Source organism: Podarcis vaucheri (assembly GCF_965113315.1).
Source record: "Podarcis vaucheri genome assembly, chromosome: 5".
Taxonomy (NCBI): Eukaryota; Metazoa; Chordata; class Lepidosauria; order Squamata; family Lacertidae; genus Podarcis; species Podarcis vaucheri.
The window spans coordinates 2,517,392-2,541,216 of record NC_138763.1 but is presented as its reverse complement, the minus strand read 5'-3'; the positions used below and the strand labels follow the sequence as shown (position 1 = coordinate 2,541,216).

Here is a 23,825-nt window from a genome sequence, read left to right as displayed (position 1 = left end):
GCAAAGTCATTGACTATCAGCATAAACTGTGGGTGGGTGGAAACCCGGTACAGGAACAAACAGGCTGTGCCCCAGGTGTGGGCTGCTTAAATGGGCAAGGGGCAGATCCAATGGAAGCCCTGTTAGAATTCCTGCTCCGTGATTGCAGTCATGGGATTGTTGTCTATCCCATGATGGTGTATGTTTTGACTCCACAGAGTGGGAAGTGACGGAGAAAGGATGTTTGTGTTACTGTGTGAAGTGGGACTATTGTCCTTTGTTCTTATTCTCTTTGCTGCCTAATGCTAGAGAGAGAGAGAGAGGGAGCCACGTTGCAGTGCTCCGTGTGTGTTTAGAGGTAAATAAAGTAGATTAGCCAAAATGCTGAGTTGCTGAGGTCTGTTACGCAAGCTGCGAAGGCTCTGCAGATCCCTTCTCGGGCTTTCTCCCTGCGGGCCTTCTCGGTAGTGGCACCCGCCCTGTGGAACGCCCTCCCACCAGATGTCAAAGAGAAAAATAACTACCAAACTTTTAGAAGACATCTAAAGGTAGCCCTGTTTAGGGAAGCTTTTAATGTTTAATAGGTTATTGTATTTTAGTGTTTTGTTGGAAGCCGCCCAGACTGGCTGGGGAAACCCAGCCAGATGGGCAGGGTATAAATAATAAATTATTATTATTATTATTATTATTATTACTACTAAGTGTGCCGGTGTCGGTTGGCATCGGTCGCTGTGATGTTCAGGCTGAAGAAAGCTTTTGAAGCTCCCGAAGATCGACCAGGAGGGAGGGAACATGCCAGTTGGGCATGTGTCTCTACCAGGGTCCTACTTGAGTGCAGGATGAGCTCCTGACAAGCCCACCATCAGCTCCATTGGTTCCGCCCCTGGCACAGCCCAACAATGACTTGCACTTGGTTGGTAAAAGCACCAGGCTCCATCTTAGAGCTTCCTGGGCTCACCCCGATAAGCGCTGCCTTTTCCGCTAATGGGGTTTGCCTCTATTTGCTCCCGCTGGGAAAGTCCTGGGTTCGGGGAGAGCAGAGACAGGGGGCTCCCACGGCCAGACCTTTGATGTGTGTGATGCTGAAGTGGTAGAAAATTCAGCTCCCAAGCCAAAGGAGATTAAAGTATCCCAGCTGTGGGTGGGGGACGAGAATTTGTTAAATTAACCTAATTAGGGGTGGGAAGCTTTCTTTACTTTTCTGTTTCTAGAAAAAGAGGGGAAAATCGGCGAGATGAGCTCTTAATTAAAACTGTTTGCTTACGGTAGTAACTTCAGATTTCTTGGGGGATTTTGGGGGGAGGGTGGGAAGGAGCAAATCCCTCGCCCCCTCCGCAGGGAAGTCATTCGTCTGCCAAAAGTGTTTATTTTATTTATTTATTTGTTGCATTTCTGAACTCAAGGCGGTCCCCCTCCTCAATGATTCCCCACTACAACGACCCTGCGAGGGAGGTAAAGGCTGAGAGAAGGTAGTGACTGGTCCCCAAGGTGGATGTGAACCCTGGGCTGGCCAGGTCGTAGTCCAACACTCTAACCACTACACCACACAGCTGCCAAGGGCAAAAGGCTGGCTGGGTCTCCCTCTCAATGCCCGCTGCCATGGCCAACTCTACCCTTCCTGGCCATGTGCACCTGAGTAAACTGCCAATCACTCCCTGCCTGAAACCTTGGAGAGCTGCTGCCAGTCAGTGCAAGCAATATAATAATAATAATAATAATAATAATTTATTATTTGTACCCCTCCCATCTGGCTGGGTTTCCCCAGCCACTCTGGGCGGCTTCCACAAATACCCAAAATACACTAATATGTCACACATTAGAATCATAGAATCATAGAATCATAGAATCCTAGAGTTGGAAGAGACCACAAGGGCCATCGAGTCCAACCCCCTGCCAAGCAGGAAACACCATCAGAGCACTCCTGACATATGGTTGTCAAGCCTCTGCTTAAAGACCTCCAAAGTAGGAGACTCCACCACACTCCTTGGCAGCAAATTCCACTGTCAAACAGCTCTTACTGTCAGGAAGTTCTTCCTAATGTTTAGGTGGAATCTTCTTTCTTGTAGTTTGGATCCATTGCTCCGTGTCCGCTTCTCTGCAGCAGCAGAAAACAACCTTTCTCCCTCCTCTATGTGACATCCTTTTATATATTTGAACATGGCTATCATATCACCCCTTAAAAACTTCCCTGAACAGGGCTGCCTTCAGGTGTCTTCTAAAAGTTAGGTAGTTGTTTATTTCCTTGACATCTGACGGGAGGGTGTTCCACAGGGCAGGCGCCACCACTGAGAAGGCCCTCTGCCTGGTTCCCTGTAGCTTGGCTTCTTGCAGTGAGGGAACCGCCAGAAGACCCCTGGAGATGGACCCAGGTATCTAGGCTGAATGATGGGGGTGGAGATGCTCCTTCAGTTCTACTGGGCTGAGACCGTTTAGGGCTTTCAAGGTCAGCACCAACACTTAGAATTGTGCTCGGAAACGTACTGGGAGCCAATGTAGGTCTTTCAAGACTGGTGTTATGTGGTCTCGGCGGCTGCTCCCAGTCATCAGTCTGGCTGCCGCATATGGAACTAGAGGAGCCAATAGTCGGACTTCCAATAGGCAGCTGACCAAGAAGGATGATAATGAGGGACGGAATATAGAAACTGAATGCTTTTATTTAAACATTAGGGAAAACTTTCTGACCATAAGAGCTGCTCGGCTGTGGAACAGAATCCTTTTTATCCCCCCCCCCCGATAAATTTTATTAGATTTTATACAAATATTATTATCAAATACAGTGGAACCTCGGCTCCTGAATGCCTTGGGAGCCGAAAGTTCCAGCTCCTGAATGAACAAAAACCAGAAGTAATTGTTCTGGTTTTCGAACGTTCTTTGGAAGCTGAATGCCCAGCACGGCTTCCGCAACTTCTGATTGGCTGCAGGAAGAAATTTAATATCTCCCCAAATTATTTGAGGGGCAGATGTTTGCATGCCGAGGCAGAAGGTGTCAGGCTGAACATTGGGGGTGGAGACCCTCCTTCAGGTATACCGGGCCGAGGCCGTTTAGGGCTTTATAGGTCAGCACCAACACTTTGAATTGTGCTCAGAAACGTACTGGAGCCAATGCAGATCTCTCAGAACCGGTGTTATGTGGTTCCGGCCGCCACTCCCAGTCACCAGTCTAGCTGCCGCATTCTGGATTAGTTGTAGTTTCCGGGTCACCTTCAAATGTAGCCCCGTAGAGTCCATTGCAGTAGTCCAAGCGAGAAATAACTAGAGCATGCACCACTCTGGCAAGACAGTCCGCAGGCAGGTAGGGTCTCATCCTGCGTACCAGATGGAGCTGGTAAACAGCTGCCCTGGACACAGAACTGACCTGCGCCTCCATGGACAGCGGTGAGTCCAAAATGACTCCCAGGCTGTGCTCCTGGTCCTTCAGGGGCCCAGTTACCCCATTCAGGACCAGGGAGTCCTCCACACCAGCCCGCCCCCTGTCCCCCAAAAACAGTACTTCAGTCTTGTCAGGATTCAACCTCAATCTGTTAGCCGCCATCCATCGGATGATGGAAGATGATGCCCAGCAACCTCTGAAGGCCACAAGTTGGCTCTCCCTGGGGTAGAGACTGCAAGAATGCATTCATTTTTATTTGTTGGCTGCTTGGTACCCATCTGTCACAGGAGGCAATGGAAAAGGGTGCCTTCGGGGGTGACGTCAAACCATTGGAGAGTTACAGCGCCTGCTGTGGCCATAGAGACCGAGAGGGGAGAGACATGTTTTGTTGCAGCTGGGGCAGATCACGTCCACAGCATGGAAGATGGCAGGAACCCCAGGGATGTGCTCTATGGAGACCAGGCCTGTTGGCAGACCAACTCTGCATTGACCCGAGAAAGAGAAATACACGTTTCTTTTTTCTTTATGGCTAGAACTGTGTTCAAAGAACAACTGGCAGGCCTGTACATTTTTGTTCCTTTTCATTTCCCATTTTTCCAGTCTGAAGTTCAGCTCCCCACCTTTCCCCAAACTTATATTTCGTTTTTGAAGCCCTCGTGAAAATTCAGCCTTTTAAGGCGAATTTCTCCTAATATGCACATTTCCACATGTAATCCTGCCTAAAATGCACATTGTCGCAAAGCGATTTCCCTCATATTTTTGTTTGTGTTATTTTCAAGAATATATACTTTTAATATACATTTTTGAACATGTTTCTTGACTGGAGAACTGCATTGGAACATTCTGAGGAGTGAAGACTTCGAAGGGTAGCTGTGCTTTGCTTTGTATTATTGTTTCAGAGAGTGAAAATTAGGCTTGACTTCAAATAGGAACTGGATTAAAGTTCTCCTCTACCTCTAGAAAGCAGTGCAAACTTGGGGGGCGCTCGTGGGGTATATCACCTACAAATCCACACCCCTCCTAGGAGCCTGGCCTAAACGCTGTTGCTTTTTCGAAATGGTTTTCTTGGACGTTGCAGCTCTTAGCATGAGACACACGATACAAGCATAAAGGAATCAAAGAGCAGAAGATGTTGGCTGGGAAGAGATGAGAGGTGGAGCGGCTTCTTCCAGTAGCCGTCGTCTGCGGATATCGGGCCAAGTTAAAGTTAAAGTTGCTAATAACTCCTCTGATCTATCAGCCGTGCACTTCCTGTCTGTAATCTGTAATGCATGCAAGATAAGGGAAATTTGGCAAGGGGGAAAAAAGGCAGGTTTTGCACCTCTGCTTGGTTATGTAAGTTCCATTTCGGACTGTCATCTGTTGCTTTCCTAGTGTTCTTAAAGATGAATTTTAAAAAGGGGGGGGTTAAAAAAGTCAACAAAATAGGGTTTAGGGAAAGATCTGCCAAAAAAGCTGAAAAACATCTTCATGTATGCGACAACGGCCGCGAGAGTTCTAATAGCACAAGAATGGAAAACTGAAGAAACCCCAACTAAAGAATCATGGCAAGAAAAATTGATGGACTATGCAGAACTGGCAAAACTGACATACAAGCTACGGGACAAGGATAACTGTGACTTTAAAGATGAATGGGAACTCTTTACAAAGTATCTGAAGGTGCAACAAAGCGAACTGGACTCTTTGGCTGGCTTTGAATAAACATCCACAAACTTTTTATTGATAATAATCAGCTAAATAGTTTGAGGATCTATACAACTTTGTAACATGCAGAAAACAGCATTTTCAGAGAAACCAAAGACTGAAACTGAGGGAAGCCGGGGGCGTGTGGGGGTGAGTGGGTTTTGTGTGGGAGGGAGGAAAAATGGGGAAAAAATAAGGATGATATGTTTCTGGATAATATGCTTTGTTTAAATTTTGAATATATATATATATTTTAAAAAAAGGTTTTTGGGAACCAAGCCTTGTGAGGAACAGGTCATAGAATGATGGAGCCATAGAGACCAACCCCCTGCAATGCAAAATCATCCATGACAAATGGCCATGGAGCTGGGTGTGTTGAGCCTGGATAAGAAGAGACTGAGAGGCGATAAGACAGCCATATCTGAAGTCCTGTCACATGGCGGATGGAGCAAGCTTGCTTTCTCCTGCTCCGAAGGGCAGGACATGACGCAATGGATTTCAATTATAGGAAAATGAGATTCCAACTACATCTCATCAGGAAGAACTTCCTGAGTTTAAGAGCCGTTCAGCAGTGGAAGGGACTTCCTAAGAAGGTGGTGGACTCTCCTTCCTTGGCAGTATTGAAGCAGAGGTTGGATGACTGTCTTCCTAGTGAATATTTAGCTGTGAGTCCTACACTGCGGGGGGCTGGACTAGATGACCCCCGGGATCCCCTCCACAATTCTATGATTCAGTGTTTCTTTGATTGGGTATTGTCTATTTTGTGGGGGGGGGGCAGGCTCTGTACTGGTGGTGTTGCCATTTTCAGCTTCCTCTCTCCCCTCACTTGCCCCCCCCCCACTGCTGTCCTCATTGTTGTTGTTTAGTTGTTCAGTTGTGTCTGCCTCTTCGTGACCCCCTGGACCAGAGCATGCCAGGCACTCCTGTCTTCCACTGCCTCCCGGAGTTTGGTCAAACTCATGCTGGTAGCTTCAACAACACCATCCAACCATCTCATCCTCTGCCGTCCCCTTCTCCTTGTGCCCTCCATCTTTCCCAACATCAGGGTCTTTTCCAGGCAGTCTTCTCTTCTCATGAAGTGGCCAAAGTCTTGGAGCCTCAGCTTCAGGATCTGTCCTTCCAGTGAGCACTCAGGGCTGATTTCCTTCAGAATGGAGAGGTTTGATCTTGTTGCAGTCCATGGGACTCTCAAGAGTCTCCTCCAGCACCAGAATTCAAAAGCATCCATTTTTTGGCGATCAGCCTTCTTTATGGTCCAGCTCTCACTTCCATACATCACTACTGGGAAAACCATGGCTTTAACTATACGGACCTTTGTTGGCAAGGTAATGTCTCTGCTTTTTAAGATGCTGTCTAGGTTTGTCATTGCTTTTCTCCCAAGAAGCAGGCGTCTTTTAATTTGATGACTGCTGTCACCATCTGCAGTGATCATAGAGCCCAAGAAAGTAAAATCTCTCACTGCCTCCATTTCTTCCCCTTTTATTTGCCAGAAGGTGATGGGCCCAATGGCTGTCCTCATAGATTTTTATTATTCACAGTCCCCTTTTTAGGGTCAAACTCTCAGAAGGTGGCTTGCAAAATTAGAAGCAAGCGTAAGAGCAGTTACATTACAAGAAAACAATGCAGTGCAAAAAAAGGCAGCGTTGAAAGTTCCGCAAAACCATCTTCAGTTTTAAATGGAGGGAGTCATCTGGCAGATGTGCGCTCCTTGGGATCCTAGATCAGAAAGAGATTTAATCCCTTTAACTGCACAGCCTGGTAGTGGTCAGGCAGATGCCTGGGGAAGCTTCAAGTGGGATATGAAGGCAGCAGTGCTTTTCTGCTGTGACTCTCCAGTATTCACAGATATACTGCTTCTGGACATGGAGTCCCCATGTCCACCTAAATAGCCACTGGTAAACCTATCCGGTGCTAATTTTTGTCCAGTCCCCCTTGAAAGCTGACAGGGCCACGTCCTGTACCAACAAATTGCATCATTTTCAGGTGTATGCAATGCCAAGGGGTATTTTTCCTTGCCTCCCTCCTGTAAACGTTTTGCGGTCTCCTGCTAGAGGAAGGCACAGGTTTTAGACTTGCCTTTCTGTTCCTGCTCTGGACTCCTGGGTTCAGCGTGTGCTCAGAGAGGCAAGGAAACCTGCCGATCCCTAAATTGCTAATGCTGCAATTATTAATGCTGTAATTATATTTCGGAGCATGCAGTCCCAGACGTGGACAACATGAAATTACTGCATAAAAAATGAAAAAAATGAAAGGCCCCCATTGCTTTATGTTCCAGTGGGTTATGTTCCCTCCCTGTGGCTGTTTCTGGTTCCCCCAACTTCTGAAAGAGAGAAAGAGGCGTTATCCAATTGTGCGGCCACAAGGAGAATGGATCCTGCCCCCAGCTGCTCTTCCTGATGGGGGAAAAAGATTTTCTTTGTTGTTTTGAAAAATCAATCCCTAGCAGAAGCTCCTTCCTGTAACCTTCCTACAATGTGTGGTTTGGCTTTATGGTATCCTGACCTACCCCAAGGGCTCAGGATGAGTGACTTCTCTGCAGACATGAAAGGAAGGCAGATCTTCTTGCCCCGGGGGGGTTATTAGTCAGTCCTTCCAGCCAAAGCTCGCTATTCAGTTCTGGGGCTAAACCTTCGGCTGCTCAGACAAGGACCGCCAGGTGCTGCTGATCTTTTGCTTGCATTCTTCCCACAAAGGCCTCTGGCTGGCCACCGCGAGAACAGGAAGCCATACTGGGCGGCCCCAGCAGCAGGGATCTTACGGTGTGTCTTAGAGCACGTGCAGAGTACCTTTCCTACACTGGGAAGCCAGCATTGCCCAGCCCGTCTATTTGAGATTAGAGAGAGAGAGTTTACTGCTTTTTTTTGCTTTTTTTCTGGTCTTGGAAATGTATTCCTCTGGGTATGCTTCAGCCCTGGGGTGAATTTCAGCATTGCTTGTGATTCTGAAGTCAGGGGTGCTGAGAGTAATTATGGATGGAACTTCTTGTTTTAAATATAAAGATACCTTGATGGTGTGCAGACATTTGCTGTGCAGTGGCTGTGTGAGAGAAAAGTCTTTTCTTTTCTTTTCTTTTCTTTTCTTTTCTTTTCTTTTCTTTTCTTTTCTTATTTTCTTTTCTTATTTTCTTTTCTTTTCTTTTCTTTTCTTTTCTTCTTTTCTTTTCTTTTCTTTTCTTTTCTTTTCTTTTCTTTTCTTTTCTTTTCTTCTCTTCTCTTCTCTTCTCTTCTCTTCTCTTCTCTTCTCTTCTCTTCTCTTCCTTAAAAGGAAAGACTATACAGTGGACACTAGGTGTGCGAACGTGATCCATGTGGGAGGCACGTTCACAACCTGCAGCGGCGCATCTGCGCACTCGCAGGTTGCGATTCTGCGCACGTGCAAAGCACAATTTAATGCTTCTGCGCATGTGTGACCGCCGAAACCCGGAAGTAACCTGTTTTGGTACTTCCGGGTTTCGGCGGTCTGTAACCCCAAAAAAACGCAACCTGAAGCGTCTGTAACCTGAGGTATGACTGTATATGACTTGCAAATCTAAAGTTTATGTAGACAAGGGTGTCTCCCTGCTCCTCTCTGTTTCTGGATTCCCCAACTTCTGACAGAGAAAAAGAGGGGTTATTCAACTCCGCACCCCCCCCCCTCGGCACCCTTCATTGCCAAGGGCTCCCTGCAGTGAGGAAGGTGTATATAATGGCCACTTAAATAGATCTGCCCTGAAGAAGAAGCAGATCCACTGGTGGAGGGACGGAGGGTGTGGTGGGTGCTGCCTGCCCTGGGTGTCATCCCTGAGGGGGGGGTGACATTGCCCCCGCCCCCTGGAACGCTGGTCCTGCCCCCGCCGACGGCTAGCCCTGCCCCTGGGTGCACATCATGGGTGCTGCTCCGGGTGCCAGAGCAGCTAGCTCCACCGCTGAGCAGATCCAAGATCTCTGGCTTAGAATCAAATAATAATAATAATAATAATAATAATAATAATAATAATAATAATAATTATTTATTTATACCCCACCCATCTGGCTGGGTCCCCCTAGCCACTCTGGGCAGCTTCCAACAAAACACTAAAATACAATAACCTTTTAAACATTAAAAGCTTCCCTAAACAGGGCTGCCTTCAGATGTCTTCTAAAAGTCTGGTAGTTGTTCTTCTCTTTGACATCTGGTGGGAGGGCGTTCCACAGGGCGGGTGCCACCACCGAGAAGGCCCTCTGCCTGGTTCCCTGTGGCTTTCCTTCTCGCAATGAGGGAACCGCCAGAAGGCCCTCGGCGCTGGACCTCAGTGTCCGGGCAGAATGATGGGGGTGGAGGCGCTTCTTCAGGTATACTGGGCTGAGGCCGTTTAGAATCAAAGATGGTAGCGTTGGAAGAGACCCCCCCTCCGGGGTCATCTAGTCTAAAATCTCTGACAGTTGGGCATCTCAACCTCAGCTACGTAAACTCCAACGAAGGAGGGTTTACCTGGGGGCTCTGAGTTTGAGTTAGGGCGCAGGGGCTCCTGGCTTCCAATCCTAGGGGTGCTTAGGGAGATGAGATGGCTTTGCCATAGCAGAAAAGGACCAAAGCTCAGGTTTCTTTGCCTGCGGAAGGTGGCAGGTTCAATTCCCAGTGGGATCTCCAGGTGGAAGATGTATAGCAGATTTCTTTGATTCTGGATCCAGCCTCAGGCCTCCTTGAGTCTGCCCCTCATCCAGTGCCAGATTTACGTAGAAGCTAAACAAGCTATATTTTAGGGCCCCACTCTCTTGCCCACCCCCAAATTCTGAGTCTCTGTAAATTGTGTTTCTAAACTTTTGTTATTGCCAAATGCCAATGTGTTTGCTTTATTACGTTTGTTATGAATATAAAATTAATTTAAGTTAGAGCTTAATAATTATTTCACTAATAATTATTTCACTATTAATATAATTCTTCTTAATTGTATTTCACTACTAATATACAGTGGTACCTCGGGTTACATACACTTCAGGTTATAGACGCTTCAGGTTACAGATTCCGCTAACCCAGAAATAGTACCTCGGGTTAAGAACTTTGCTTCAGGATGAGAACAGAAATTGTGCTCCGGCGGCACATTAGCTAAAGTGGTGCTTCAGGTTAAGAACAGTTTCAGGTTAAGAACGGACCTCCGGAACAAATTAGGTACTTAACCTGAGGTACCACGGTACTTCTTCTTAATTGTATTTCAGTTCAACAATTACTTTGATAAAATACATATTTTGTTATGTGCAAATGGCTTTAGATACCTGTTAGGTCCATCAATGACCATCTAGCATGTATTCAACACAAAAAACAGCAACAATTTGTTGTTGGCAAAGGACAGCTGGACATATAAAGGGCCCCATTGCCTTCAGGAGAAGAGGGCCTCATCAAACCTAAATCTGGCGCTGCCCTCATCATTTAACCCTCACAACAGCCCTGTGGGGAAGGTTAGGCCAAGAGGACCTGACAGGCCCTGGATTATCCAGCGAGCTTCTTGGCCAAACGAGGATTCGAACCCTAGTCTCCCAGGCCCTAGTCCAACACTCTAACCATTGCACCACACTGGCTCTCAAAGCATGCTTGTTGCAGCAGTCTCTGAGTGATATTCCAGACAGAATTGTTATTTCTTTTTTGCTGTAATCTTTACAACAGCCCAATAAAGTCTGCCAGTATTTTCCTCCATCTCGCAGCTGAGTCTGAGAGGTGACTTTCCTCGGGCCAAGTGCAGAGTTCACGTCAGAGGTGAGATCTGGGGGAATTCCTGGCCTGTTGCTCATCATCTTAATGAGTCGGCTGCACCAACTCTTACTAAGGCTCATCGTTGATGAAATGCATTTAATGAAATGTGTATCTGCGCATATTATTATTACGTCTGATGCGTCAGTGTAATAATCTAGGGATACGAGAGATGTCTCTTGTCAGGGACGCTGGTCTCCTTGCAGACTTGTAATAATGGGAGTCAGTTTCGTATTAACACAGATCTCTTCACCGGGAGGAAAGGAAGTGTGAGGAAATTCCAATATATATTTAAATGGACGTTATTCTTATTCTTATGAGCTGTAAGGGTTGTAGAGCACTACCCCAAAGAGCCAGCTATTCTGTTTCACTTAGTGAAGAATCGTGTGTCATCCGAAAGCTTGTGTGTGGTGCCCATCCCAGTCCTTCCTACTGTTTCTGGATTTCTCTGTTCCAAACTGAACTGGGCTGTGCAGCACCCAGCTCCCTTTCCCAGGAGTAAATAAACCCTCCCTCGCTTGTCTCCCACCTTCCAAACCCTGAGGACCCATTATGAGTTATACTTCAGTCAGAGAAATGAGAGTTGAAGTCAGCCTCTCCCCTGCTGTCTGGCATAATATAGAGATCCTTGCTTGGCGTCCGCTGTTTCCAACAGGACTCTGGATTTGACTGGACCCCCAACTGAAGGCCACAGCGGCCAGAGACCACAGAGAAAGCAACACCTGCCCCTCCGTACTTGTGCACCCCACCTCCCAGGAACTGGTGCCAAAGGTATATTGCTCCTGACACTGGAGGTTCTTTTAGCTGCTGCAGCAAATAACTATGGGTAAATAACTTTTGAACAAGGCTTTTTCTCTGGCTCTTGGTTCTTATCCCCGTCTCCATTTCCACTGGGAAAGCGCTGAATTGGAGCAAGCAGTACTCGGGATGTACTGAAGATTGCCATTTGTCCCGATTTACCACTAAAGAGCAGTTTTCTGGGGGAAAGCAGGGCGAGGGCAAATCACTGCAACCCACTTTTTCTAAAGGATGGGGCAAGCAGAAGTCTTCATTGCTGAAGACCCCAGGAGGGGAGAATATTGCTCTAGTGCTTGAATTCTGCTTTGCTGCTTTACCATAATGGGCATCCGGTTGGTCCCTGGGAGAACAGGATGCTGGACTAGACACGCCGTTGGCCTGATCCTGCAGGCTCTTTTTATGTTCTTACGGTCTAACCAGGAAAATGGGAATGGCAGATGCTAGATTTGTGACCCACTCTTGCCTTAAACGAGTTGTACGGCTTGGTTGGAGCATTTTGCAAAAATAAATACTGAACATTAGGCGCCATTTGTTTCGTATGAAGTTTAACAAAGTTGTTGGGATGCTGTTGCTTCTCTGCCTGCTTTTTCCTTCCAAACATTGCAAGAAGTGACCAGGAAAAGCCTCTCCGTCCCTTCCAAGCTCTTTTTACGTCCCGCCCTCTGTCTGGCTTTCTCCCTCTTTCTCTGTCTCCCTCCCTCCCTCCCTCTCCCTCTGTCCCCTCTTCTTCTCCTCCTTTCCTTTTTAGAGATTGGTGATAAGGATTCCTTCGCCACTTAATGAGCTGGGAGAGGCCTCCCTCCATTGGAGTGGAGCAGCCCAGGTGTGCAACATTTTGACAGGTACAGCCAAGCAGGTCCGCCCCACACCCACACCCCCCTCCTCGCCCGGAGAGGTATATAAGGCAACCTTAAATTATGTAGAGGAGCACACACTCTTGTCCCGACAGCTTGCAAGCGGGATCGCCCACGTTACCCCAGAGGGTCTTATTGGGGGTGGGGGGTAACTGGTGGAAAGGAACAGCACCCTGGAGCCCGAGGAGAGGACAGCAGCGCTGCTTAACCTCACTGCTAACATGTTGTACCTTGAGAATAATGCCCAGTCCCAGTATAGTGAGGTAAGGAGACATTGCAGGTCTTTGCTAACATTTCTCTCTCTCCCTTCCTTCCAGGGAGAAAGTCTAGGACGCTTTAGAAAGCTTTCTTTTCGCCTCCCCTCCCTCCCATTTCATTAACTGGGGCAGAGGTGGTTAATATTTGGGTTTTGGACAGTGCTGCAGCATTTTGAGAACTGCAATAATGATAATAAATAAATACCCAAGTTTGTAGAAATTGGGTGCTTTGGTCTCTGTTGTTGACTGTAAACCATTGTAACTGTCTTTCTGTTGCCACAATAGATGATTGGGTGCAAAGAAGCACATTGCGGAGGACTTGACTAGGTTTGAAAAGCAATGCAAAGAGAGGTTCTTTTGGAGAGCAGATTGCTTGCAGATAGCGAGTTAATGGAGCTAGTTTTCCGTAAGGTGGCTAATTATCCCGTCCAGGCGGAGAAAAGCCCTTTCTGAATCTCTGTCAACAAGCCATGCATATAATGCGGCTGTAATGTGTGTGCTGAGCATCACCTGGGCTCCTTGTTTGCAGAGCCATTCTTTCTGTCTGGGTGCAAGAGGGAGTCTGTGTGCGCAGAGCATGCACGCAAAATGTTGGACTGATCTGAGACTCGGGACGCTTGTTCACTTGTGTGTGTGTGTGTTTATGGGGGAAGCTACACACAGAGGAAGTTAGCCCTTATGTTCCAGGTTGACAACAATATTAGCTTACATTCCAGAGGAGAGGGCAGCTGTGTTGACACGCCATCTGAAAAGAGGAGGCAGCGGAACCCTGTGATTTGAGAAAGCCTCCCGGAGGAGGGAAATCTCCCTGCAGCTTGCCCAGATAGTTTAATAATAATAATAATAATCAGTGGGCCCATTTGAGAACAGAATTTAATTTATTTCTTAAATTTATATCCTGCCCTTCCTCTGGTAGCTGGGATAGCAGTTGTCCTAGAGTGTGTCGATGAAAAGGAGAAATGGTTCAAGAAAGCAAATGTCTGTCTTAGCAAATTTCTTTTTGTGCAAACGGCTCCAAACAGTTGGGCGAGCATTCGTTGCGCACGGGTGGACTGGAGAAGCTTGGAAGAGGCTTAAGTAGGGAGACTATCGCACGGGGGGCCCTGCTGGCTTACCCCCTTCTCCATCCAGCTAGTGCCTTGCTTTCTCTCCAGATTTGGCCAGGCAGAGATGCCTCTTTGTTCAGCTGTAATTTTTTTTCTGGTTACGTTGCTCCACGCCTCAGTTGCCCATCTGTAAAATGGAAAGATCATCCAATGTAGCCAAGTGAGAACACGACTTCTGACTCTGATTCTCTGGGGCTAGGGCTGGAGGTACATCTAACTCCATCCTGGACTGGTCTTGGCAAAATTTACCCAAGAACCAAGAACGGCATGGGCGCTCTATGTTGATGGCCTCTTGTGTTGTGTTTTTGGAATAATTCTGCTTCTCTTCTGCATCTCTGCTGCCTGTGAGGAGTGAATCTATCTGTCGCTGTTTCTTGCTCCCCATTGTTCTTGTGTCTCTCCCACACTGGCCAGGTCTGATCCATGTCCATTACCTCTTTTCAGAAGAGAAGGGGACTCCATCACATCTGAATCTTCCAGGCTATCTTCCCCTTGTCCTCCTGACGCTTCCCAATGGCCCTTCAGTCACCGGGTTCAAATGTCTCAAGCATTGCAGAGTTAGCGGCGTCCCTTTGTTGAAAAAGGGGAAGCTTCGGCTCTGTTTCAAATTGGACAGGGCTGCTTTCTTTCTTTCTTTTAAGTGTTGATACCGTGCAGGCCTCGCAAAATACTTTTGGTCTTTTGATGCTACTCTCCTGGTGTGGAAAGAGGAGCGTGAGGAGGAGGGGGCTGGATTGAAGCAAACGGTGTTCATTTCTGCTTCTGAACCACCATATCCATAATTAAGAAGAGAGGGGGCAGGGAAGCCGCTTTGCAGTTTGAGAAAATTACATGGCGGGGGAAATCACAGCACTTTGCGCTATTTTTTGCAACAGTTTGGCCCCGGCACCATTTTCTTTGCAATTCCGGTGGGACGTGAAAATCGTGTAATTCCAAATGGTTGACATTGTTCCGGAGTCCTCGAAGCGGGTGACAGAAACCGAAGCGAAAATGCTGATTTTTAACAAAGTTTTAGGAATGCTGCCTCAACCACCCATTACCATCACCGCCCGGCTGTGAAAATATCTAGACTCGGGGGCCCAGGGTTGCACAACCCATCTCTTGTTTGGGCCTGAGGACTTCCTTTCAAAGATGTCTTCTGCTTCTGCATGTTGAGTGTCACCAATTGCTGGACCACCTTTCAGAAGCAACTTACACCTGGCCCGAGAGGGATTTTGCCATCTTTTAGATTTGGAGGAGCAAGAAGAGGAGATGGGTCAGGAAGGGTGGAGCGGAAGGGCTGGAGTGAGGGGAGCTGGAGAACTTTTGGAGGTGGGAGACAGTGGATAGAAGCTCTGCCCAGATGAACAAAGCTCTCAGTGGCAGCTAGCTAGGATGGCTGAGCTCTGCCTCCACAGCTGAAGGCAGCAAACACTTCTGAAACCCAGTTGCTGGAGACCACAGGAAGAGAGAGGGCTCTGGGGCCCGGATCCTGCTTGCAGGCTTCCCGTGGGCACCTGGTTGGCCACTGTGACTGTGGTCCTTTCTTACACTGTTTTTATGCTCTTGTGGGGCTATAAGAGGTCAAGGAATAGGTTTGAAGGAAAGCTTGGTCATCTGGCCTACTGAGGATCAGTGGCTGTGGCTCTTTACAAAGTCATAAGGCCTACAGAAAGGTGGGAGAATGGGTGTCAGCTTCTTAGTTATGGCTGGGGGTTGGTCTAGATGACCCTTAGGGGATCCTTTCCAGCTCCACAATTTTCTGATTCCATGATTCAGTTTTTGCAACTCCTACCCTTCTGGCTCCCACTGCCTCTTCTTCCTTGTGACTCATTCCTCTCCGGCCAGGGGTTTCCTGTGAGTGAGTTCCACCCGAGAGCCTGGGAGGCAGAACTGTTGTGCAAGTCCTAATGAAGGGCCTGTGGAGAACAGAGCCCTCCCAGGTACCTCTGCAGAAGAGAGGCCTTTGCACTCCCTTGTGCTCCTGCTGTGTTGCACCCAAAGAGCTCAGACCGCAGCAGCGAAGTCCCCTCGTGGAGGAGAAGGCTATGAATGGCTACAAGACACAATGGCAGTGCTCTGCCTCTTCTCAATGCCAGTTGTTGGGAAAACTCTGCTTTTAGGTTTCCCATTGAGGAAACCATGGCTTGCAAGTTTCCCATCTGGTTGGCCTTTGCAAGAAACAGGTGGGCCATTGGCTTGCGCCGGGGCTATATTCTGATGCTCCGATGGAACCTCCAGCCCCAGAGGCAGGCTATCGAGATTCCAATGTTGCTCGGGGCATTTGGCCCCTGTGAGAATAGTATGCTGGACTAGATGGGCCATTGGCCTGATCCAGCGGGATCCTCATGTTCTCCTGCAAAGTTCATGGAGTCCAACGCTCAGAAGTGTGCCTCCATTCATGTGCCAGAGCTCAGGGGCTGCTGATGTCATAGAGGAAGAAGTGAGGCAAGTTGCAGGCGGGTCTCGCCTGTGCCAGACAGACACCCGACTCCTCCTTGGCCCTGACTCACCCAGAGCAGGGTGCCGGCGACCTGAGTTGCAGCTGTTGGCCAAGTGGAAAGGGGGGAAAGCGCATGAAAGCCACTGGGCATGAGGCACTGAACTCCCTCACCCCGCTGAGCATTTGGCGTGGTTAGGCAACAGGCAAGACATCTGCCACTTAGGTTGGTTTCTTTAATGCTGGAAGGGGGGAGAGCTAAGGAGGAGATCTACAGGCTGCACACGGTGTGAAGGGAAGGCTCCGCCCTCCTCTCCCTGTGTCTTCAGGAGGTTGTTGAACCCGGGACACCTGACACGCAATCCTCTGCAGCGCCATTTTCCCAGGGCTGTTGTGTACAGCAGTTTCCGAGAACGTTTGTACGCCCCGGTGCTTGGGTAGCTCGTAACGTGGAGCCATAGCTGTCAGCTTTCCCCTTTTCTTGTGAGGAATCCTATTTGGAATAAGGGGATTTCCCTTAAGAAAGGGGAAACGTTGACAGCCAAGCATGGAATGCACCGTTGCGGTCCTGCGAATGCTGCTCCTTAAATCCCTGTATCAAAAGAGTTGCTTGTGCTAGGCTCGAAAGGCACGGCACCTATCAGAGTCCTCTCTCATAAACAACAACAACAACAATAATCCATGCGCAAGGAGCTAAAGGAGAACCTCCATGGTCAGGCGCAGTGAAGACCTCCGAGTGCCAGGGGACACACACTGCGAGGAACGCCTTCTGCCTCCAGGTCCTTCTCATTGACTTTCTGGAGTGGGGGCATCTGGCTGCGCAGCATGGGAATTCGATGTCCAGACTATAGATGGATCCCCTTGGTTTCGCTCCACAACAGACAAAACACACAGAGAGACATTTGGCTGAGTGTTGGGCGATGTTCCTGCATGGGCCAAACCTGGCCGTAACCTGCAAACCGGAAGCAGATTGTTTTCTAGTGCAGCTAACTTTCCCCTGGAAAGATACACCGCCTAGCCAGACTCTTTCCTGTGACTCTGGGCTTAATGGTGTTCATTCTCAGGCAACCATCTTGAGAGGCAGTGTGGGGTAGTGGTTAGAACAGGGGCCTTTTTCAGGTCCCTAGATGTTGTTGGACTGCAACACCCATCATTCCTGACCACTGTCACTGCCTCTCATCTGCACCTACCCCTCACAAGGTGGTTGTGTGGATGAAATGGGGGGGGGACCATGTGTGCCACGTTGAGCTCCCTGGAGGGGAAAATTGGGGGGGGGGGGTAAAATGCAATAATACAATGCAATTGCAATACTCAAAAGTATTTTAGCTTTAAACTCAAGGGCTGCTTTCAAACGGCTATATTTGGGAGGGAGGGAGAAAAGTATGGCGAGGAAATCTACCTGCAGCCAGGTTGCAGACAGCTCTCTCCACCCCTCCCTCCCCTCCTCTTCTCCCCCCTCCACCCCCCACAGCCCATGTTCTCTGGCCCCTTTCCAAGGGGGAAGGCAGTTCTGTCTTCAAAGGAAGAGACTTAACCAATCATTCAGTGGAATGAGTTCCACCACCATGAAGGTGCTGACAAGGAAATTATTGCGGCTATACAAACACTGAAGCTCCTTCCCTCCTCCTTCTCTCCTCTCATCCCCCCCCCCCCCGCCTGGCTGTTCGAAACGGACAAAGGAAGTTGAGCGTTCAAAATCTGGGAAGGACCCACTCTGACCTTAAACTGGGTACCGTTTCCTTTTGTGATCTGGAGCTGCATTAACTGCCACGTTGTTTAATTTTTGCTCTGGAATCTCTCGTCCATTCCATAACATTTTTTAGTTGCTTTGCTGATTTTTTTTTTTTTGGGGGGGGGAGGAAGCCACTTGCCACTGAAAGCACAATTTGAACTCTGTTCCGCTTGTCTTTGGCTCATCTGGACTTTGTGTCTTTGTGCTGCCTTCGGAGAAGCCTCGCACTCAGAATCCTTCCTCGTCGCAAATGCAATAGTCCCAGCTCCTTTTCAAAGAGGGATGGAGGCTGATTCTCGCCAGGCAGTCAAAATCTGGCTGAAGCAGTCTTTACTGGTCAAGCACACACCGCAGGACCTGTTATGGATCTGGGTGTTACCTTGCATTTTGTACTTTGCATTCTGCACACCGTCATATGCCAAAGGCAGAACTGCACCGTGTTCTGCAGATGGCATCAGTTGCTCAACTGCATCAGTGCAGCTCAAAAACAAGCATTGGGATGGGAGAATCTGACAATTGCAGCCGCTCTTGGCTTCTCATTTTCCCAAACTTTGTGTCCAGTTCTCCACAGTTCCACATCCATTACTTTTTAAAAGAAAAGTCCTCACACAAAAAAATGATCAGCCTTTTAGTGGCAATTTTTCCCAAATATATACAGATGTTCGCATGCAATTTTGCCTAATGGGCTCATTTTTCCAAAGTTGTTTCCCCTAATATGATGGATTGTTCTAGACTTTCTTCCCACAAATATCCATTCATTCACGCACACACACACACACACACACACACACCTTACGCTTGTGCTTGTGCTTGTGCAAGAATTACTTGAACGGAGAATTGCATTGCAAAATTTGGGTAAGTGTGAATTTCGAGTGATAGTTGTATTTTGGTTCACGCATCACTTTGGAAACTGCAGATGAGGCAGAGTTGCGTTTAAGCGCAAGTGGAATTGAATTTATCCCCATATCTAAACTCAAAACCTTGGGATATATGGAAACCTCCCTCAACACCGACATTTCTCTGTCTCATCAAAGCTATCCTTCTGTTTCGCTCGAAATGTAATTTCTTCAGCAAATCTCTCACCAGATTCACCTTTGAAACATCACTTTAGAGCAGGGGTCAGCAACCTTTTTCAGCCATGCCTCAGACCATGTGGTAGGCCAGATTATATTTTTTTTTGGGGGGGGGAATGAACAAATTCCTATGCCCCATGAATAACCCAGAGATGCATTTTAAATCAAAGCACACATTCTGCTCATGTAAAAACACTCTGATTCCCGGACTGGATTGGGAAGTGGGCTGGATTTAGAAGGCGATTGGGCCGCATCCGGCCCCTGGGCCTTAGATTGCCTACCTCTGCTTTAGAGGTAAAGGTAAAGGTAAAGGTACCCCTGCCCGAGCGGGCCAGTCTTGACAGACTCTGGGGTTTGTGCGCCCATCTCACATCTATTGGCCGGGGGCCAGCGCTGTCCGGGGACACTTCCGGGTCACGTGGCCAGCATGACAACGCTGCTCTGGCGAGCCAGAGCCGCACACGGAACGCCGTTTACCTTCCCGCTGGTAAGCGGTACCTATTTATCTACTTGCCCCGGGGGTGCTTTCGAACTGCTAGGTTGGCAGGCGCTGGGACCGAGCAGCGGGAGCGCACCCCGCCGCGGGGATTCGAACCGCCGACCTTTCGATCGGCAAGCCCTAGGCGCTGAGGCTTTAGCCCACAGCGCCACCCGCGTCCCTGCTTTAGAGGAATCTTCACCAAACTAGACTGCTGTTACTTATGTTGGAATTGGGCTCCAGATCCTGTGTCTTTAAAATTACCTGTCTTCAAAATCCCCAGGGATCTCCAACCCCACCCTCTTCTGAAGGCTACCTGCAGCTTCTGCTTCAATTAATTACATGGGTGGATGAAAAAAAATATATGTTCCTCTCCCTCTTTTTACACATTTCCACCCCCCCTCCAAAACCCCCCCCCTTCCTGCTATCGCTTTAGGTCTCCCCTAGTTGTGTCTTCCTTGCCACGAAGGGATTTCTGAGAAATGTTCACACCTTGTTGTGACGCCCTGGGCTTGTGTACATCGATATTAATGCGCCTTTGAGCGCTAAGCAAGTGATCGACGGCAGGGATTATGGGGCTGGCTTCAGAAAAGGGACAAGCACTTCATGGGAACCTCACAAAACAATAGGTTTGGGGCACTTCCGGGTGGAGGGTGGTGTTTTTTTTTTTTTATCTACTGAGTCACGAATGCAGGTTCGGCAAGGCCAGCCCAGCTGCCCCATTCGCCTTGGCTCTCAGTTCAAATTGCAAATCAGGATAGTGTATGGCAGGATGCAAGGCAAAGGTGTAGCAATAGTTTTTGGGATGAATCATCAGAGCAGTTTTCCCCAACCTGCCCCCTCCAGATGTTTGGGAGGCTAACTCTCACCAGCCACTGTTGGTGGGTGTTGAGCTGCAGAACATCTGGAGAACTTCCAGGGAGGCCCCTAAAGCCCTTAGAGACCCAGGGTGAGGCACTGTGGGAAAGGCCGGATTCTGTGCTAGGGATCATTAGGAAAAGAATGAAGCTGCTGCAGACATCAGAACCCTGTTCTACAAGTCTATGGTGCGACCACATTTTGAATGCCGTGTACAGTTCTGGTGGCCTCATGTCAAAAAGAAGACTGCAGAGTTGGAAAAGGTTCACAAAAGGACCACCCAAATGATCGTGGGCGTGGAGCAACTTAGGAAAAAAGGTTGCAGTGTTTGGAACTTTTTAATTTAGAGAAAAGGAGAGTAAGAGGCGAAAAGATAGAAGCTTATAAAGGAGGAAGTAGGTAGAGGAAAGTTTTTCTCCCTCTCTCAAAACTTGTGGACATCCAAAGAAGCTGAATGCTGGAAGATTCTTTTTTTTTTTAATTCATAAATTTTTATTCATATTTGCACATATATACAGGAAAAACATAAACAAAAAATCCACCACATACCTTATACAAATTATATCCACTTCACAAATCATAAATAAAATACATAACTGAGTCCAAGGCTCAGTTGAGACTAACTCAGAATGCTGGAAGATTCAGGACAGATTTATTTATGCAGCGCCTTGTTAACCCGTGGAACTCCCTCCCCCTGGAATCAGTGATGGCCACCATCTTGGATGGCTTTAAAAGAAGATTGGACAGATTCATGGAGGGAGAGAAGGCTATTGATGTCTGCTGGCCATCAAGGCTTTGCTCTGCCTTTGCAACTGGGTGCAGTAATGCCCTCTGAATCCCAGCTGCTAGAAATCGTACAAGGGGAGAGAGCTTCAATATTGCTTGTGGGTTTCTCATTGGGGCATCTGGTTGGCTCCTGTGGGAACAGGAGACTGGACCAGCTCTTCTGTTCTGACTGATAAGGCTAAATAATAATAAAAAATTCACTCTCTTTTTTTTTGCACACCCTAAATACCTTTTCACTCTGTCTCTCAGGGCTGACCCCAGAACATTCTCCACAAGGATTTGCAGCAGATCACCTTGCAGTGTCATTGAGGTGCAGCTCTCAGAGTTGTGCTTTGCTGGCCTAGCTTCGTCTGCTGCATCCCTGACTTCCAATAAAGATATATCCTCCATTCATGTTTCTCTCCCCCTTCTGCTTGAATGCTCTCGGGTCACAGGATCGTAGAATTGTAGAGTTGGAGGAAACTCTGAGGGTCATCTAGTCCAACCGCCTGTGCAATGCAGGAATCTCAAGGGAAGCATCCAGGAGGGAGCTGGTCTCTTGGTCTAGTGTGCACCTGTCATTTCCTGATCCCTTAATTATCTGGTGTGGGTTCCCTCCCTCTCCTTCCTCCACTTAGCCACGGTATACTGTTGTGTCTGTGAAGTGTAGGTGGATTCCCATGAGGCAAGACACAGCCATAACAGCAAAACCTTCATTGAACTACATAGCTGGGAAACAGGGGCAAAGCAACTGCTTATATACACTCCTGAAATCCTGGGCCACTCCCAACGTGATTGGCTGTCTAAACTTCCAAGCTGCGAATCACAACTCAGAGTTGGAGAGCCAGTGACAGAGGCCCAAATCCTGAAATGTTCTGTGATTGGACATCATGTATTGAATCAGAACACAAGAGCTCAGAATCCTTAGTCCAGACCACAGCTGTCAACATTTCCCGGTTTTTAAGGGAAATTCCCTTATTCCAAATAGGATTCCTTGCAAGAAAAGGGGAAAGTTGACAGCTATGGTCCAGACTCAAGCTCAGGCAAACACAGACCACTGAATACATAACAGTCTGCACCGGGAAAATGCTAAATGTGGTTAATTTTTAACCAGGGCTTGCCAACCAGCTTCGAACCCTGGTTTCATTCACTAACAGGCAGCGTGCAGCGCCACACCATAGTTGGTGTTGAAAAGAGATGGGAGTAAGGAATTTGTGTGGGAAGTATGTGGGGCATGGGCGCATGTGTGTATATGTGAAAAACCCACAGGTAGCTCCCAGAGCCTTCACAGGAGCTAAAAAGTCTGTGTTTGGGTTGGGTGTTTTATTGGGTTTTTTTTTTGTTCTTGTTTTACCATTTATTTTGTGTTCTCAGTTTGTTTTTTTATGTTGCGAACTACAGATGACGGGCAGGATACAAATTTAATAAATAATAATAATGTAGCAGTGCTTAAGAGGTCAGGAGATGATTCCCTCTGCACCACTATGGCCAGGAATGATGAAAGAGACTCATGTTTTGGAGTTACGCATTTAGGAAATGCAAGGTACTAGCAGTTTAAATTGTGCCGTGCGTTCTGGTGTATTGCAGACCCTTTTCATGCATACCTAAAAAAAGACTGGAAAAAGTTCTGAGAACCATTGCAATGGAAAAGGCAAGAGGGTGAGGATTCTGACCCGAGGGTCCAGGCGTTTTTGAATTGGTTGTGTGAATGCGGAAGAGGAGTTGACGGGAATTAAGGAGGTTTTGCCTCGCTTGGCAACTTCTTCTTTGAAAGAGATGGACTTTTCCATGAGGAATGTGTGCCTGTCCTTTGCAAGTTGACATCTCGCCCTGTCAGCAGATCTGTAGCATCTCTACATGAAACTCTATCTGCTTCTGGAGGGCTCCCTGGCAGTTAAATGACAACACATTGACGTTCAAGCTGCCGATTGAGGCGGGAGAATTTTAGAACCCAGGAAACCATCTCAGGGAGCTGGGCAGACAAAACAACCAGCCGCAATGATTTGTTTGAAAAGGCTCTCCCGCAGTGCGAAAATGATGTACAGGTGGTACATGACTCCAGTCAAGCTTGCAAAAATATATCATTTGCCCGACAATAAATGCTGGAAATGTAAGGAAACTGAAGGTACATTCTTTCACCTTTGGTGGACGTGCCCAGGGATTAAGGCTTTCTGGGAAATGATATATAATGAACTGAAAAAGGTATTTAAATATACCTTCTTGAAGAAACCAGAGGCCTTTCTCCTGGGCATTGTCGGCCAATTGGTGTTAAAGAAGGATAGAACTTTCTTTATGTATGCTACAGCAGCAGCAAGAATTCTCATTGCAAAGCACTGGAAGACACAAGATCTACCCACCCTGGAAGAATGGCAAACACAACTAATAGACTACATGGAAATGGCGGAAATGACTGGCAGAATCCAAGACCAGGGAGAAGAGCTCGTGGAAGAAGTTTGGAGGAAATTTAAAATTTATTTACAGAAACATTGTAAAATTTTTGAATGCTGATGACGTTGAAATGAACTGAAGGGGTTCTAGCAACAAGGTAAAATGTAAGATGGGATTGATACTAGATAAGTTAAATTGGATATGAATTTGCTGAACCAAATTTTTAAAAAGGGATACAAAAAAGGGAGGCGTGAGGAAGTCAGGAGAATAAGTTAACTAAAGATGAGAATTTAAAAAAAGAGGGAGTTTTGTTTTTATGTGTTTTCTTTTTTTCTTTTTTCTTTCCCCTTTTGAGTTTAATG

The 23,825-nt window shown here is 47.5% G+C and overlaps 1 protein-coding gene across 6 annotated transcripts in view; it reads left to right on the top strand.

Moving 5' to 3' along the window:
- Positions 1-12,468: 12,468 nt before the first annotated feature.
- TP63 (tumor protein p63) overlaps positions 12,469-23,825 on the top strand; it is a gene marked incomplete at its 3' end in the record, with an annotated part of 96,282 nt that continues 84,925 nt past the window's right edge. For all 6 annotated transcript variants that reach the window (XM_082224247.1, XM_082224246.1, XM_082224245.1 and 3 more), the window contains exon 1: positions 12,469-12,650. In XM_082224247.1, coding sequence (XP_082080373.1) covers positions 12,609-12,650 — 42 coding nt within the window. In that variant the 5' untranslated portion in view covers positions 12,469-12,608. The remainder of the gene's footprint in view (positions 12,651-23,825) is intronic.